General features: G+C 39.5%; 1 protein-coding gene across 5 annotated transcripts in view; it reads left to right on the top strand.

Moving 5' to 3' along the window:
• LOC121315888 (adenomatous polyposis coli protein-like) overlaps positions 1 to 7,977 on the top strand; it is a 57,558-nt gene extending 49,581 nt beyond the window's left edge. For all 5 annotated transcript variants that reach the window (XM_041250484.1, XM_041250455.1, XM_041250465.1 and 2 more), the window contains 2 exons: positions 410 to 624; positions 923 to 7,977. In XM_041250484.1, the coding sequence (XP_041106418.1) occupies positions 410 to 624; positions 923 to 7,487 (6,780 nt within the window). In that variant the 3' untranslated portion in view covers positions 7,488 to 7,977. The remainder of the gene's footprint in view (positions 1 to 409; positions 625 to 922) is intronic.
• The last annotated feature ends 7,814 nt before the right edge of the window (positions 7,978 to 15,791 follow it).

The raw sequence follows: 15,791 nt of genomic DNA, 5'->3' as shown, positions 1-15,791 counted from the left end.
TATCACCAAACTCCTCAATAATGTGATCCAAGTCATTATTTTATTACTGTAATATCTCAAAAAGCTCTGCAAATGTCTGTGATATTTTCTGAGCGCTAGATGCGGAAGCAGCTATCGCCTTTGTTTGTGTCAGTCTTATCTCTATGGTGCAGCTATTAGCTCTATTGCTCAGATACGCCCCTTTTTTTTTCGGCTTCATTTGGCTCCTATTGGTCTCACTCAGCCATTGAAAGGTTTCCTCTGCTTTTTCTGGAGAAAAAACGACTAGGTACCTGTGCTTTTTTGATGATGTCAGACAGGGTCCAACATCGTACTGGAAAGGGAAAATTGTAATGTCAGAAAAGGTCCGACATAGGACCGAAAGCGTTATGTTGTTCTGCGTACTTATTTTCTTTATTTTCTTTTCAAGGAATCTACCCTTAAAAGTGTACTCAGCGCCCTCTGGAACTTGTCGGCACACTGCACCGAGAACAAGGCAGACATCTGCGCTGTGGATGGTGCATTGGCCTTTTTAGTTAGCACTTTAACCTACAGAAGTCAAACCAACACTTTAGCCATCATCGAAAGTGGGGGAGGCATCTTGCGAAATGTGTCCAGTCTCATTGCTACAAATGAAGATCATAGGTATGCACCAGTATCTTTATTCCAGTAAACCAAAATAAAATAGGATGTTCTCTGCCTTAACTACTAGAATGGTTTTTCAGTGGTACAGCCTTTACCTGATTGATTACAGAAAATATAAAAAATGACTAATAAAACTAGCTATTCCCTAACTGAATTGCAAGGATCTTATTATGTTGTTTGTTATGTTCTTAAGTCCTATAGTTTTATGTAGGAAATACATGTTGGGTTGAAATGACTTGTAGTTATTATTATAAAAGGCACTAAACAGGGTGTGTGTTGTCTTTTTTTTTTTTTTTAGGCAGATACTGCGAGAAAATAACTGCCTACAGACGCTGTTACAACACTTGAAATCTCACAGCCTAACAATAGTTAGTAATGCATGTGGAACTCTATGGAACCTTTCAGCTCGCAATGTAAAGGACCAAGAGGCCTTATGGGACTTGGGAGCTGTGAGCATGCTTAAGAACCTTATTCATTCAAAGCACAAAATGATTGCAATGGGCAGCGCTGCTGCTTTACGAAACCTAATGGCCAACCGACCTGCTAAATATAAGGATGCAAACATTATGTCCCCTGGATCTAGCTTACCTTCCTTGCATGTCAGAAAACAGAAAGCTTTGATAGAAGAACTGGATGCACAACATTTATCAGAAACTTTTGATAACATCGACAATTTGAGCCCCAAAGCATCCCATCGAAACAAACAAAGACACAAGCAAAATGTGTACAGTGAATACGTTTTGGACTCTGGACGGCACAATGAAGATGGGATGTGTAGGTCTGAGAGTTTTAATGCTACCAATTTGACTGTTCTCTCTCCTTATATGAACACTACTGTACTGCCCGGCTCAACCTCTAGTGAAACTAGGGGAAATACAGAAAGTTCTAGGACTGAAAAAGACAGAAGCACTGAAAGAGAAAGGCGAGGACCAGGACCTGGTGGGTTCCATCCTTCAGAAAATTCTTCAAAAAGAATTGGAATGCAGATATCTACGACAGCTGCACAGATTGCCAAGGTCATGGAAGAAGTGCAGAGCATACATATATCCCAAGATGATGGAAGTACAGGGTCTTCAGCAGATCTGCATTGTCGACAAGAGGAAAGGAGTGGCCCGAGACGAACATCCGCTTCTCACACGCACTCTAATGCGTATCACTTTAACAAACAAGAGCATCCCAGTAGGACATGCCCTATGCCATATGGAAAAATTGAATGTAGAGCATCAAATGACAGCCTAAACAGTGTTAGCAGCAGTGATGGGTATGGTAAAAGGGGTCAGATGAAGCCATCTGTGGAATCCTATTCAGAGGATGATGATGGATATGGTAAAAGGGGTCAGGTGAAGCAGTCAGTGGAATCCTATTCAGAGGATGAGGAAGGGAAGTTTTGCAGTTATGGAAAGTATCCTGCTGACCTAGCCCACAAGATACACAGTGCCAACCATATGGAAGATAATGATGGAGAGATGGACACCCCAATAAATTACAGTCTTAAATATTCAGATGAACAGTTAAATTCAGGAAGGCAAAGCCCTAGCCAAAATGAAAGGTGGCCAAGACCTAAACATCTTGTGGAAGATGAGATGAAGAGGAACGAACAAAAAACATCAAGGACTCAAAACCAGGGGTATTCAATTTACACAGAAAACAGTAGTGAGGCCGCTGATAAGCATATGAAATTCCCCCCACGATTTGGACAGGCGCTGTGTCCTGGTCCTTTCAGACAAAGAGGCTGTAACGGCTCAGAGCAAACTGGATCTGGTTCTAATCATGGAATTAAACAAAAGATGAATCCATCACACTGCCCGGTAGATGACTATGATGATGATAAGCCAACCAATTATAGCGAGCGGTATTCAGAAGAAGAGCAACATGATGAAGAGGATCAGCCAACAAATTATGGAATAAAGTATAGTGACGAACACCACCATGTTGAACCCATTGACTACAGTATAAAGTACTCCTCTGAAGTCCCGTCATCTCAAAAGTATGGACATTCAAAGGCTACTTCTGTTCAGAACTCAACGAAGGATCATATAACACAAAACAGTGGAAGCAGCTCTGGTCCATCAACCAAAAATTCTGTCCGACAAAACCAACTTCACCCATCCTCAGCCCAGACAAGATCAGGTCCAACTCGGGTACTCCAAAAGTCTACCACAGGCAAGGCACCTTCCATCAATCAAGAAACTATACAGACGTACTGTGTTGAAGACACACCAATCTGTTTTTCCAGGGGCAGTTCCCTGTCGTCTTTGTCGTCTGCAGAGGATGAGATGGAAGGGCGTGAGCAGCACAGGAATGTTGCAAATAACTACCCAACTTTGCCTATTGCTGACAAAGATTCTAATGGTTCTTTATGTGCTGACACGCCCATGGCTGAAGACCAGACCTCTTCTCAGTATACAAGAATGAAAGCCCAAAGACATCAGTCCTCTAATGTGGCAAGTTCTGATGGATCAAGACATAAAGCTGTTGAGTTCTCGTCCGGTGCCAAATCTCCATTCAAAAGTGGGGCACAGACTCCAAAAAGCCCTCCAGAACATTACGTACAAGAAACTCCTCTAATGTTTAGCAGGTGTACTTCTGTAAGTTCTTTGGACAGCTTTGAGAGTCACTCGATTGCCAGCTCTGTACAGAGTGAACCTTGCAGTGGAATGGTCAGTGGAATTATCAGTCCAAGTGATCTGCCAGATAGTCCGGGTCAGACAATGCCCCCAAGCAGAAGCAAGACCCCTCCTCCACCACATGCAGGTCAAATGAAAAACAAAGTGAAAGTGCCTAATAATGCTGATGAGAGAGAGTTGGCTCCAAGGCATGTTGCTGTAAATGCTGCTATTCAGAGAGTCCAGGTTCTTCCAGATAATGATACTATGTTACATTTTGCAATAGAAAGCACTCCAGATGGCTTCTCTTGTTCATCAAGCTTAAGTGCTCTGAGTCTTGATGAGCCCTTTATTCAGAAAGATGTAACACTGCAAATAATGCCTCCTGTACATGAAGATGATCATGGAAATGGAGAACCTGAAAAGGAGGAAGACACAAAAGAACATGAGAGTCAGGATAAACCACCTAATTCCAGTGAACCTGAAAAAGATATACTTAATGATTCTGACGATGATGACATTGATATATTGGAAGAATGTATAAATTCAGCCATGCCAACCAAGTCTTCAAGAAAAAACAAAAAGCCGCCTCCTGTCGCCAGAAAACCAAGCCAGCTTCCTGTATATAAACTCCTCCCTTCTCAAAACCGAGGACAGCAGCAAAAAAATGCTAATTTCACACATGGAGAAGACATGCCTAGAGTATACTGTGTTGAGGGAACTCCAATTAACTTTTCTACAGCCACATCTCTAAGCGACCTAACCATAGAGTCACCTCCAAATGAGCTTGCTAACACTGAAAGTTCTAATATTGAAACCCAGGGTACTGGGTCATCTGCCATGGAAAGACGAGACACTATTCCAATGGAGGGAAGAAGCATAGATGGCAAAGATACAGTAAAAGGCTCCGCTGCTCCCTGTTTACCTCTGGATGATGAAAAAGCAGAAGGCGATGACATACTATATGAGTGTATTAGTTCAGCAATGCCAAAGGGTAAAAGTCATAAGCCTTTCAGGGTAAAGAAAATTATAGATCAGGTACAGCAGACATCTACATCTCCAGGTAACCCAAGGCAACAAGATACTGAGAAAAAGAAACCTACTTCTCCAGTAAAACCAATGCCGCAAAGCAGTGAATACCGAGCTCGAGTGATGAAGCCTCCTAACAGTTTTTCCTCAGGCACTTACCCTGATAAAAATAAGGATGCCAAAAAACGAGATCCCAAAAATTCCAGGGAATGTAGTAATAAGCCTCCAAATAGCGAAGAACGTGTACGTGGAAGTTTTGCTTTTGATTCCCCGCATCACTATAGTCCAGTAGAGGGCACCCCTTATTGTTTCTCACGCAATGATTCCCTGAGTTCATTAGACTTTGATGATGATGAACTAGATTTTTCTAAAGAGAAAGCTGAACTTAAAAAAGAAAAAGAACATAAAAAAGCATCCACAAGAAATGTTAATGAGCAAACGTCCAACCACCCACCTGTAAGTAGAACGCAAGTGTACCAGAGGCCAGGTCCTAATAGAGGCCCTGCAAAACTGTTGCAAAAACAAGCAACATTTCCACAGGCATCCAAAGATAACATAGGCTCTGTTACAGATGAAAAAATGCAGAACTTTTCTATTGAAGACACCCCAGTGTGTTTTTCAAGAAATTCATCTCTCAGTTCATTAAGTGATATTGACCAAGAAAACAATAACAAAGAAAGTAGTCTTGATCGTCAGAAAGAAAATTCAAGTGTCCAGGTGGAAGGATCGAGGCCCCAGGCTTCAGGTTATGCTCCAAAGGCATTTAACGTTGAAGACACTCCTGTGTGCTTTTCCAGAAACAGTTCTCTTAGCTCTCTTAGCATTGACTCAGAAGATGATCTTCTACAAGAATGTATTAGTTCTGCTATGCCCAAGAAGAAAAAACAGCCTGCCAAAAGCCATGGAGGTGACAATGCAACAAATGATGACAAACATATTGGGGGGATTTTAACAGAAGAGCCAGATTTAACATTGGATCTAAGAGATATACAAAGTCCTATTTCAGAGCAGGCACACTCTCCTGATTCTGAAACTTTTGACTGGAAGGCTATTCAAGAAGGTGCTAATTCTATTGTAAGTAGCTTACATCAGGCTGCTGCTGCTAGCCTTTCCAGACAGGCCTCTTCGGACTCTGATTCAATACTGTCTCTTAAATCGGGCATCTCTCTAGGATCTCCCTTCCACCTTGCATCTGATCAAGAAGAGAAGCCTGTTGCCTCAAATAAAGGTCCAAGGATCTTAAAGCCTGGAGAGAAGAGCACCTCGGAATCCAAAAAGAAAGAAGAGGAACAAGCAAAAGCTTTAAAAGGAGGAAAGAAGGTTTATAAAAGTCTGATAACCGGTAAAGCACGATCCAGTGTTGACATTTCTTCTATACCAAAACATCAGGCTCCTGTTCCCTTGATCTCTCGTGGAAGGACTATGATCCATATTCCTGGTATAAGAAACAGCTCCCCCAGCACCAGCCCAATTCCCAAGAAGACTCCACCAAAAAACACCCCTCTAAAAGCTCCAACCACAGGGCAGATTTCCAGTAACTCGCCAAGAGGTGTTAAAACTCCTGCAAAATCTGACCCCAGCTCTGCAAACAGACAACAGGGGGCTCAAGGAGGATCAAGCAAAGGCTCATCCAGGTCGGGATCAAGAGATACAACTCCCTCTAGACCTGCACAGCAGACTTTATCAAGACCTGTGCAGTCACCTGGTCGTACTTCTGTATCACCTGGAAGAAATAGAATCAGTCCTCCCAACAAGTTATCACAATTGCCTCGCACATCATCTCCAAGTACAGCATCAACTAAGTCATCAGGCTCAGGAAGAATGTCTTATACATCCCCCGGAAGGCATTTAGGCCAGCAAACTCCAACCAAGCAAAGTTGTTTACCAAGAAGTACTAGTGGGATTCCGAGAAGTGAGTCTGCTTCAAAAGGCTTGAACCAGAGTGCAGCTGCAGGTTCTTCTAAAAAAGTAGAATTGTCAAGGATGTCTTCAACAAAATCAAGTGGAAGTGAGTCTGATAGATCAGAAAGACCGGTACTGGTCCGTCAGTCAACCTTTATCAAAGAAGCTCCTAGTCCAACACTGAAGAGAAAACTAGAAGAGTCTGCCTCATTTGAATCATTGTCACCTACATCAAGACCAGTCTCCCCCAACAGATCCCAGTCCCACACACCAGTTTTAAGTCCATCACTTCCAGATATGTCATTAACCTTGCCATATCAAGGTAGTTGTTGGAGGAAATCCCCCCAAAGCCAAAACTCTTCTGAAAATGGGGATGATAGGTCTCTGAGAAGGCATGACATTGCCCGTTCACATTCTGAGAGCCCATCCAGACTCCCAATTAACAGGTCCGGCACTTGGAAGCGTGAGCATAGCAAGCACTCTTCATCTCTCCCAAGAGTTAGCACTTGGAAAAGAACTGGGAGCTCCTCCTCCATCCTTTCTGCATCTTCTGAGTCAAGTGAAAAGGGAAAAAGTGAAGATGAAAGGCAACATGCAAGTTTTGCTCAAGGAAGCAAGCAGAGCAAAGAAATCCATACCCCTTTGAAAGGAACATGGAGGAAGATCAAAGAAAGTGAAAATCCCCAAAATCCGTCTGGTGATGGAAGTGATGCTGATTCAGTGGTTCATCAAATGGCTCCTGCTGTGTCCAAGACAGAGGATGTGTGGGTGAGAATTGAGGACTGTCCTATCAATAACCCCAGGTCTGGGAAATCGCCAACTGGAAATACTCCCCCAATAATTGACAGTGTGCCAGAAAAATTGACTATTGATGATCCAGACCCTAAAGACACACAGTCCAAACAAGCTGCAGTAAATGACATTGTGGCTGTTTGCACAACGGGACTAGAGCATCATGTGAATTCATTTATTATGAATGAAAGCCCTGAAAAAAAGGCAGCAGAGACCAAGTCAGTAGCAAGTTATCCTGCTGCTACACCAGAGACTTCTGAAAACCCTGTTACCGAGCGCACTCCTTTTAGTTCTACAAACTCAAGTAAGCACAGCTCACCCAGTGGTGCTGTTGCTGCAAGAGTAACACCTTTTAATTATAATCCCAACCCCAGGAAGAGCAGCACTGATAACGGCTCTGCGCGGCCATCACAGATTCCAACACCCATAAACAGCAGCACAAAGAAACGAGACTCCAAAGGTGATAGTGCTGAGTCTAGTGGAAATCAGAGCCCCAGACGCCTTTCTGGGTCATACCTTGTGACGTCTGTGTGAAAAAAACTTTATTGTGATTTTAACTAGGAACTGATCACTATTAATGTATAATTTGGTACAATTGCTATGTAGACTGTTGGTTTTAAAAAAAAAAAAGAAAGAAGTGTAAATAAATTGATTCTTTTCTAGAGGGTAACTGTTCTGGAAGTCATATTTGATAAAGAAACTATCTTTGCTGGTAGATGTGGCTGGTACACTTGGTTAACAGAATGAGATTAATTTAGTTGGTAAAGCAAGCATATTTGTACTGTACAGATTGTTTTTCATGTATTTAAAATTAATCCTTGCCATAAACTTATGTCTTGCTTGGCTTGAATAAAGAAAGAAAAAAAATACACAATTTGGAGCCAGTAAAACACTATTTCAGAAGTACTGTGTTGTACTAATATTATAACTTGATTTTTTAAAAGCAAGGCGAGAATTCGGCAGTAGGTCTGTCTATCATGCAAACAACATTAAAAGAGATCCTGTTGCAAAAAAAAAAAAAAAATCCTTCCCCATCCTGCTCTTCTGCATGACTTGATCTGATGGTTTGTTTCCTGAAGTAACAGTTTCTGTGGTCACATGATGTGTATAGGTAGCTGTGGTGTAACAAATTACACTAATTTGTGTGTGCTATGAGAATAAGTAAGGAGTTATCTGTAACCTTAAAACCTTGGATGAGATTATTTTATCTGAAATAGATTTTACCAGAAAGTAGGTAGATCCTTTGCTATGCTGTTAACTTGTTGTATATTCTGTTATTTGAGGTGTGATGGCTGCTCTTTTAATAATGAGGCATTTGGTAATGTCTCAAAAGGACTAATGAAAATTTCAAAATAAATTATTACTGTATGTATTGGTGTTTTTGTGTAGTTTTTTCTCAAGCAGTCAGTGTTCAAGATTCATATTTATATGAATTATATATCATAATTGTTCCATATTTAGTGTATGGCACATAAATATCACTTAATCTGTAAGAAATAAACCCTGCCTTCTACAATGCAAAGTGCTAACATAATTTTCTCATGAAAGGAAAGAAAGGCATACTATAATGTACAGTTATTTCTTAAGCTTTAATGTGTTTATTTTTAGATGGTGAGCATTTGTAATATTGTTTACACTTGTATACTGTATCACACATTGTCAGCTAACTCAGTAAAGTGAAAGTTTCCCTTAACCAAAATGTAATTGTTTGCTGTGCTTCAGAGGGTTATCTGTGACATAGCGCAGCTCAGTCATTCACTGTATCCTTTCATTTAATGTGACACTGAGGCTTAGTCTTCAGTGACAGTCTGTCCTCAACCAATAACAGGGTACAGCTATTTTCAACACGCAGAATATTAGTTTTGCAGCCATGGTTTATAAAAGAGAGGCTGTAGCAACTATTTTTTTTTTTTTTAATCCTTGTTCATTCAAAACCCTTTCAGACTGCTTAATTTTATAATTGCTTTTATCATAAGATTTGTTTTCCAATAATAAAGCACAAGTCTATAAGGATAATTTTGCTAGCAGGTGATGCCCAAAACCCTAACATTTTAATATATATTTACTAAGTCGCTTCACCTTTTACTGCACCATCATGAACTTCTCTACTGTCACATTCTTATGTCAATTTTTCTTTTTTAATTTGAGCACTATCTTTAAACAACTCCAGTCTTCAATATGTTGAGCTTTGAGGTGTGATAAATATTAGAATATGATATTGTTTGCTTATTTTTTACATTTTTTTTTTTTTTTTTTTTTTTTTTTTAATTACTATAAAATCAAAATAAAACAGAATGTGGAAATTGACAAGTTCATTTCAGCAATATACCCTATAGTAGTTTCATTAAAGGTGAAACACATTTATAAGACTTGTAATGTACAAGATTGTACAATGGAAAGTATTAATTGTGAACAACAAAACAGAAGATAAAATATAATATATGGAATATGGCCTGTTTAGGGTCCTCATTCAAACTGTTGATTACTATGCACTGATTGTATCTATCTGTCGCTTGTACTGTTCTCTACATGGTGAACAAGGTAACTGCTTTGATATATCCCAAATGTTCCAAACTTGTATCCATCTTTTATTATTCTCCTATGGAACTTTCTGGATGCTTCATTTATACAGTTCATCATAAGAAATTGTTTGCTGAAATTACAGTTGCAGGGCAGAAGATATAGGGGAGGTCAGGATTAAAAACTAATGCTCGTCCATTGCCCAAGGTGAATTATAACTGTAAGGACTAGTTGATGTCTGTCTCAGTAGTTCTGTGGTCGAGTGCCTAAAAAAAGTGTACAGATATACTCTCACGTTCACAGGCTTGCGTTTAAAAAATGCAGGAAAAGCCAATTTTCTAACCGGGTGTAGCAGTGGTGAACAAACATTCATAATTCTTACAAAACAGCCACACAGAACTCAAACATCCATCTACCCTTGTCATGCTGAATTTTGCATTATGCAAATGCATCAGAGTTTCATTGAATTTTGTCCATGTACTTGCTTATGCTATTCATGTATTCATTGTTGTGGTATAACTGAACTTAAGGTATAAACAAATTTTTTAGACATCAAAACTATAAAAATATGGCAATTTTCTCACATTGCTTCATTTTCCAATTATGAATTTTTTTTGAAAAAGCCCAATTGCTTGAACACAACACACTTATGGTAGGTCGAGCTTTAATTTATGTAAAATATTAAGGTATTTTAAACTATATAGATTTAAGGGATGATTGCTTAAATGTCTTAATACTAACATTTATATTACAAGATTTAGTGTAAAACATTAGAACACTTTCATATGGTCAGTTTCAAAGAAACATAATGTGAGGAAATGGCTAGTCACTTGAGCTATTTTGTGTTTTGATGTTTTTATGCTGTTTTGATGTTTAGAAAGTAGATTTAGCTTATAATATGGAAAGCATATGTTTAAACGATGGTAACAAATAAAATTAATAGTGTATTGCATCTTCTGAAGTAAAAAAGTGTGACAAAAGCCAATGGTAAATTGTGACTGGTCATCTACCTTTAAGAGAGTCGATTGTAAAGAGCATGAAAAATTCAGTAGTCATAACTGCAACTGGTGAAGGCAAATGCTATCATACAAAGCACATCAAAAGCGTAACAATTACTAAACACCGTAAACACCTTTGGAAGTTTTAAAGTGAAGTGCTTTTTAGAACAGCTCACACCCTTGCAAAGCATGCACGAATGTGTTCTGATTTTGAATGGACATGTGACCTGGAGGAGACTAATGGATTAAATGTGGAGAAAATCTAAACACACTGTTGTGAGGACCCAGCGTTCAGCCCAGTTAATCAGAGTGGCAACTGCTAAATATTTGTTGGTTATTTTGGATGGTTCTACAAATAGTTGCATTACTGAGGCAGTGATTTTGGTATGTGAAGTATGCTGTCAACGGTGTTGTCTGCACAGACTTTATTGGGGTTTGGAATGTGGTGAAGGCAGATGCAGAGACCCAATCAAAGTATCTGGGAGTGAGCATTAGTGTTTATTGTATCTGTTTGTTAATTTTTTAGGAAAATAAAATTGAAGCCTAGTATTTTAAGAACTCCGACAGCTGTTGTTGATTCCGACTCAGGAACTTTACATAAGGACTAGTTACCCCCGTTTTGTTAGTTTCTAACCCTGGGAGGTGTATAACTTTTTCAAAGGAATTTTGGCTCTGCTACACTCTGATGGGGCTAGCAACCAAACACTGCAGAAGTATACAAGCCACTGTATTTATATTGCAGTGATGCTCTATTAAGGTATGTTTAAAAACAGATTTACCTGCTGATCTCAATGAAAGCAACCTGCAACCCAAATACTGCTACCTTGACGCTGGAGGAGAACAGCACTCTGTTTCGCTATTTCGTATGATAATGAATGATGGTTCTTTTTAACTTTTTCTTTGAATGACTAATAAACACGTGCAAGTTATTTATATAAATGTTGCCTTGCATTTAATTTATTTGATTTGTTTTGTAAATGTATCCAATAAAACAAATCAATTTGGTGTGATCAAACTAAATGTTATTTTATAAAAAGTACTATATATTCGTGCCCTGCTATGTTAAAATGAGCAGACTTGAAATAGAGGTGACATTTATTATACCACAGTGCAACACAACATTAGCAGAAACAAACACATCAGTTTCTTATAGCTTGGCTTTTTGCATCATGCAGGCCTGAACCAGTGCAGGCATGAAATCCATGAGATTCTCCATTGCACTGTGGCTCAAATTTTGCTATTCTGTAGTTCATTCTCAAGTTTCCCCCATTGTTTATTGAGGTGTTTCCAGACATGTGCGATAGGGTTTATGTCAGGACTCTAGAAGTCCAGGGAAGAAGCATTCAGCCTCTCTTGTCTCTCTCAGGTAGTGGTGATTCTGGACATATGGCATGTGGTCTTCCTTCGTATAAGATGGTTTTAAAAGACAGCAGTGTGATGTGCCAAATTAAGATGCCCCTTTATGAACACCTACTCTGTCTTTCTACTGAACCAAATCGCACCCCAGACCATGACGCTGTAGCCATCATATTTTATGTCATCTTAAAGCAATTGTTCCACAATTCATCTCCAGCCCTCCGTCTGTGCCTATTTCGATTGTTGGAAGTGGAATTCATCTGAGAACAGAATGGTCCTCCAAAATTGTAGTCTGTCAAACATGTCAGACTCGATGCTTTCTGCGCTGTACATTTTTTCATGGGTGAGCAGGAGGTTCCATTGGGCCACTTGTCTATTGTAGCCCAGCCTATGCAGATCTAGGTACATTGGCTCATGTTTGTGAAGCTAGCTGTCTTAAATTGGAATAGACTTGGCAAACATTAGCTAAAGGGGTATTAACAACATTTGTCTTTTTTGCAAGTAGAAAAGCAACTTGGTTGATGTTTACTACCATGGCACAAACATCACCAATACAAGGGGTGTACAGTGGCTTGTGAAAGTATTGACCCTCCCTTGGCATTTTTCCTATTTTGTTGCCTTACAACCTGGAATTAAAATTGATTTTTATTTGGATTTCACGTAATGGTCATACACAAAATAGTCCAAATTGGTGAAGTGAAATGAAAAAAATAACTTGTTTAAAAAAAATTCTAAAAAATAAATAACAGAAAAGTGGTGCGTGCATATGTATTCACCCCCTTTGCTATTAAGCCTCTAAATAAGATCTGGTGCAACCAATTACCTTCAGAAGTCACATAATTATTAAATAAAGTCCACCTGTGTGCAATCTAAGTGTCACATGATCTGTCACATGATCTCAGTATATATACACCTGTTCTGAAAGGCCCCAGAGTCTGCAACACCACTAAGCAAGGGGCACCACCAAGCAAGCGGCACCATGAAGACCAAGGAGCTCTCCAAACAGGTCAGGGACAAAGTTGTGGAGTACAGATCAGGGTTGGGTTATAAAAAAATATCCGAAACTTTGAACATCCCATGGAGCACCATTAAAGCCATTATTAAAAAATGGAAAGAATATGGTACCACAACAAACCTGGCAAGAAAGGGCCGCCCACCAAAACTCACAGACCAGGCAAGGAGGGCATTAATCAGAAAGGCAACAAAGAGACCAAAGATAACCCTGAAGGAGCTGCAAAGCTCCATAGCGGAGATTGGAGTATCTGTCCATAGGACCACTTTAAGCCGTACGCTCCACAGAGCTGGGCTTTACAGAAGAGTGGCTAGAAAAAAAACATTGCTTAAAGAAAAAAATAAACAAACATGTTTGGTGTTCGCCAAAAGGCATGTGGGAGACTCCCCAAACATATGGAAGAAGGTACTCTGGTCAGATGAGACTAAAATTGAGCTTTTTGGCCATCAAGGAAAACGCTATGTCTGGCGCAAACCCAACACCTCTCATCAGCCCGAGAACACCATCCCCACAGTGAAGCATGGTGGTGGCAGCATCATGCTGTGGGAAAGTTTTTCATCGGCAGGGACTGGGAAACTAGTCAGAATTGAAGGAATGATGGATGGCGCTAAATACAAGGAAATTCTTGAGGAAAACCTGTTTCAGTCTTCCAGAGATTTGAGACTGGGATGGAGGTTCACCTTCCAGCAGGACAATGATCCTAAGCATACTGCTAAAGCAACACTCGAGTGGTTTAAGGGGAAACATTTAAATGTCTTGGAATGGCCTAGTCAAAGCCCAGACCTCAATCCAATTGAGAATCTGTGGTATGACTTAAAGATTGCTGTACACCAGCGGAACCATCCAACTTGAAGGAGCTGGAGCAGTTTTACCTTGAAGAATGGGCAAAAATCCCAGTGGCTAGATGTGTCAAGCTTATAGATACATACCCCAAGAGACTTGCAGCTGTAATTGCTGCAAAAGGTGGCTCTACAAAGTATTGACTTTGGGGGGGTGAATACTTATGCACGCTCAAGTTTTCTGTTTTTTTGTCTTATTTCTTTTTTGTTTCACAATAAAAAATATTTTGCATCTTCAAAGTGGTAGGCATGTTGTGTAAATCAAATGATACAAACCCCCCAGAAATCCATTTTAATTCCAGGTTGTAAGGAAACAAAATAGGAAAAATGCCAAGGGGGGTCAATACTTTCGCAAGCCACTGTAACAAGGTGTTGGCGTTCTGATCACTGCTGCAGGTGGCATCCTGTAGACTGCAGTGAAAGCCAACCAGTGCATCTTACTCGGGAGGGAACTAAAATGCTACAGATAAATCCAAAAGTTGAACTCGCTAGGCCAGGGCTTCCCAACCCTGGTCTTGGAGACCCCATGAGTCTTCTGGTTTTCATTCCAACCAAGCTCTCAATTACTTAACTAAACCCTTGATTCAACTAATAATTTGCAACCTTTTTAATTGTTCTCAGCTCCTAAAAAGTTGCAGTGTTCAAGTTACTTATAAAATGCTATAGCTACCAGTAACTTGAAACCTGCAACTGTTTTAGAGCTGAAAACAAGTAAAAAGAAAAAGTCTAATTAAGCAAATTATTATTTTAATTAAAGGATTTAGTTAAGTAATTGAGAGCTTAGTTAGAATGAAAACCAGAAGACACATGGGGTAATTATACTGCTGAATTCTGAAACTATGAATTGAATTAAAATTCAATATTGGAGCAACAGAACTGAGAATAATTGTAAAAATCATTAAAAGGTAAGGGAAGGTGGTATCAAAAATGCCTGATATATTGATAAACAAGATACAGTTTATGTTCCCAGGAACTAAAACATTGCTGTACTGAGTAATTTTTGAGGTATTACCATATTACCTTACTGTGTCTGAAACGGAAAATCCATTATGTTAGACCTATGATAGGAAAATAGTATATTTAATATTCAGAAATCTACAATAGTAGTCTACAATAACCTACAACAAGATTTAGGACAGAATAATAATGGTGCAATCTTTAATTAATAATAAATAAATACAAACTTGGTGTGTCAGAATGGTCACACCACTATTCAAATTACTTTAATAAGCATGTACACTTGTATCTGAAACATTTTATGACATACACATACATGCCAACAGTCCCTATATGGTTGGCACAGTCCCAATTTCCTAGCAAATGTCCCGCATCCCAATGCAGAGGAAGAAAATCCTGATATTTACCCATAGAAAAAAAAATTATTCTGCACAGTAGAGTTAGTGAAAATCACACTTGGTGCTCTTCGTGACCACCTGGAAGTTGGTTACTTATTCCCGGTTCCTTATCTGCGGTGTAGTTGACAAAGCGGTGTCCTTTCTTGTGTGTTTGAACTCACTTTACACATCTTGCTCAATTATATTGCTACCATTTAATGGATAATCACTCCCTCTTTCAAGAAAAATGAAAATATTAATCAAAAAGTCTTTATCAGCAGCATAATGATACCACACATATTACCCGTGAATTTTGCCCCATTTACCCCCTTAGATGATTTGCTCACTAAATATTAAGGTATCCCTACATAGGTTATCGTCTGCACTTTATAATCAATACAGAACGCGATACGTCATTTAATGACCCATTTACCCCCTTAGATGCCATGCTCACTAACTATTCTGGTGTAGGGTATTGTCTCTACTTTGCAAAAATACTAAAGATTTGAATGAGCAAGCCTTACCCCAGGAGCAGCAGCACTCCAAAAATGTATCTCATTATAACCCATACAGAATGCATGAGGGCACTTTTTTGATGCCCAATTTACCCCCCTCCTTAGACGCCTTGCTCACAAATATCGAGGTATCCCTAGATAGGTTTTCACCCCATCTTTGCAAAAACACTAAATAGTTTAGTGAGCAAGCCTTACCCCACGAGCAGCAGCACCCCAAAATGTAGCCCTTTATAACCAATGCAGTATACATAGGGGCACGTCTTT

This window comes from Polyodon spathula, chromosome 1 (assembly GCF_017654505.1).
Source record: "Polyodon spathula isolate WHYD16114869_AA chromosome 1, ASM1765450v1, whole genome shotgun sequence".
Classification (NCBI taxonomy): Eukaryota; Metazoa; Chordata; class Actinopteri; order Acipenseriformes; family Polyodontidae; genus Polyodon; species Polyodon spathula.
This window is presented reverse-complemented; position numbering and strand designations above follow the sequence as displayed.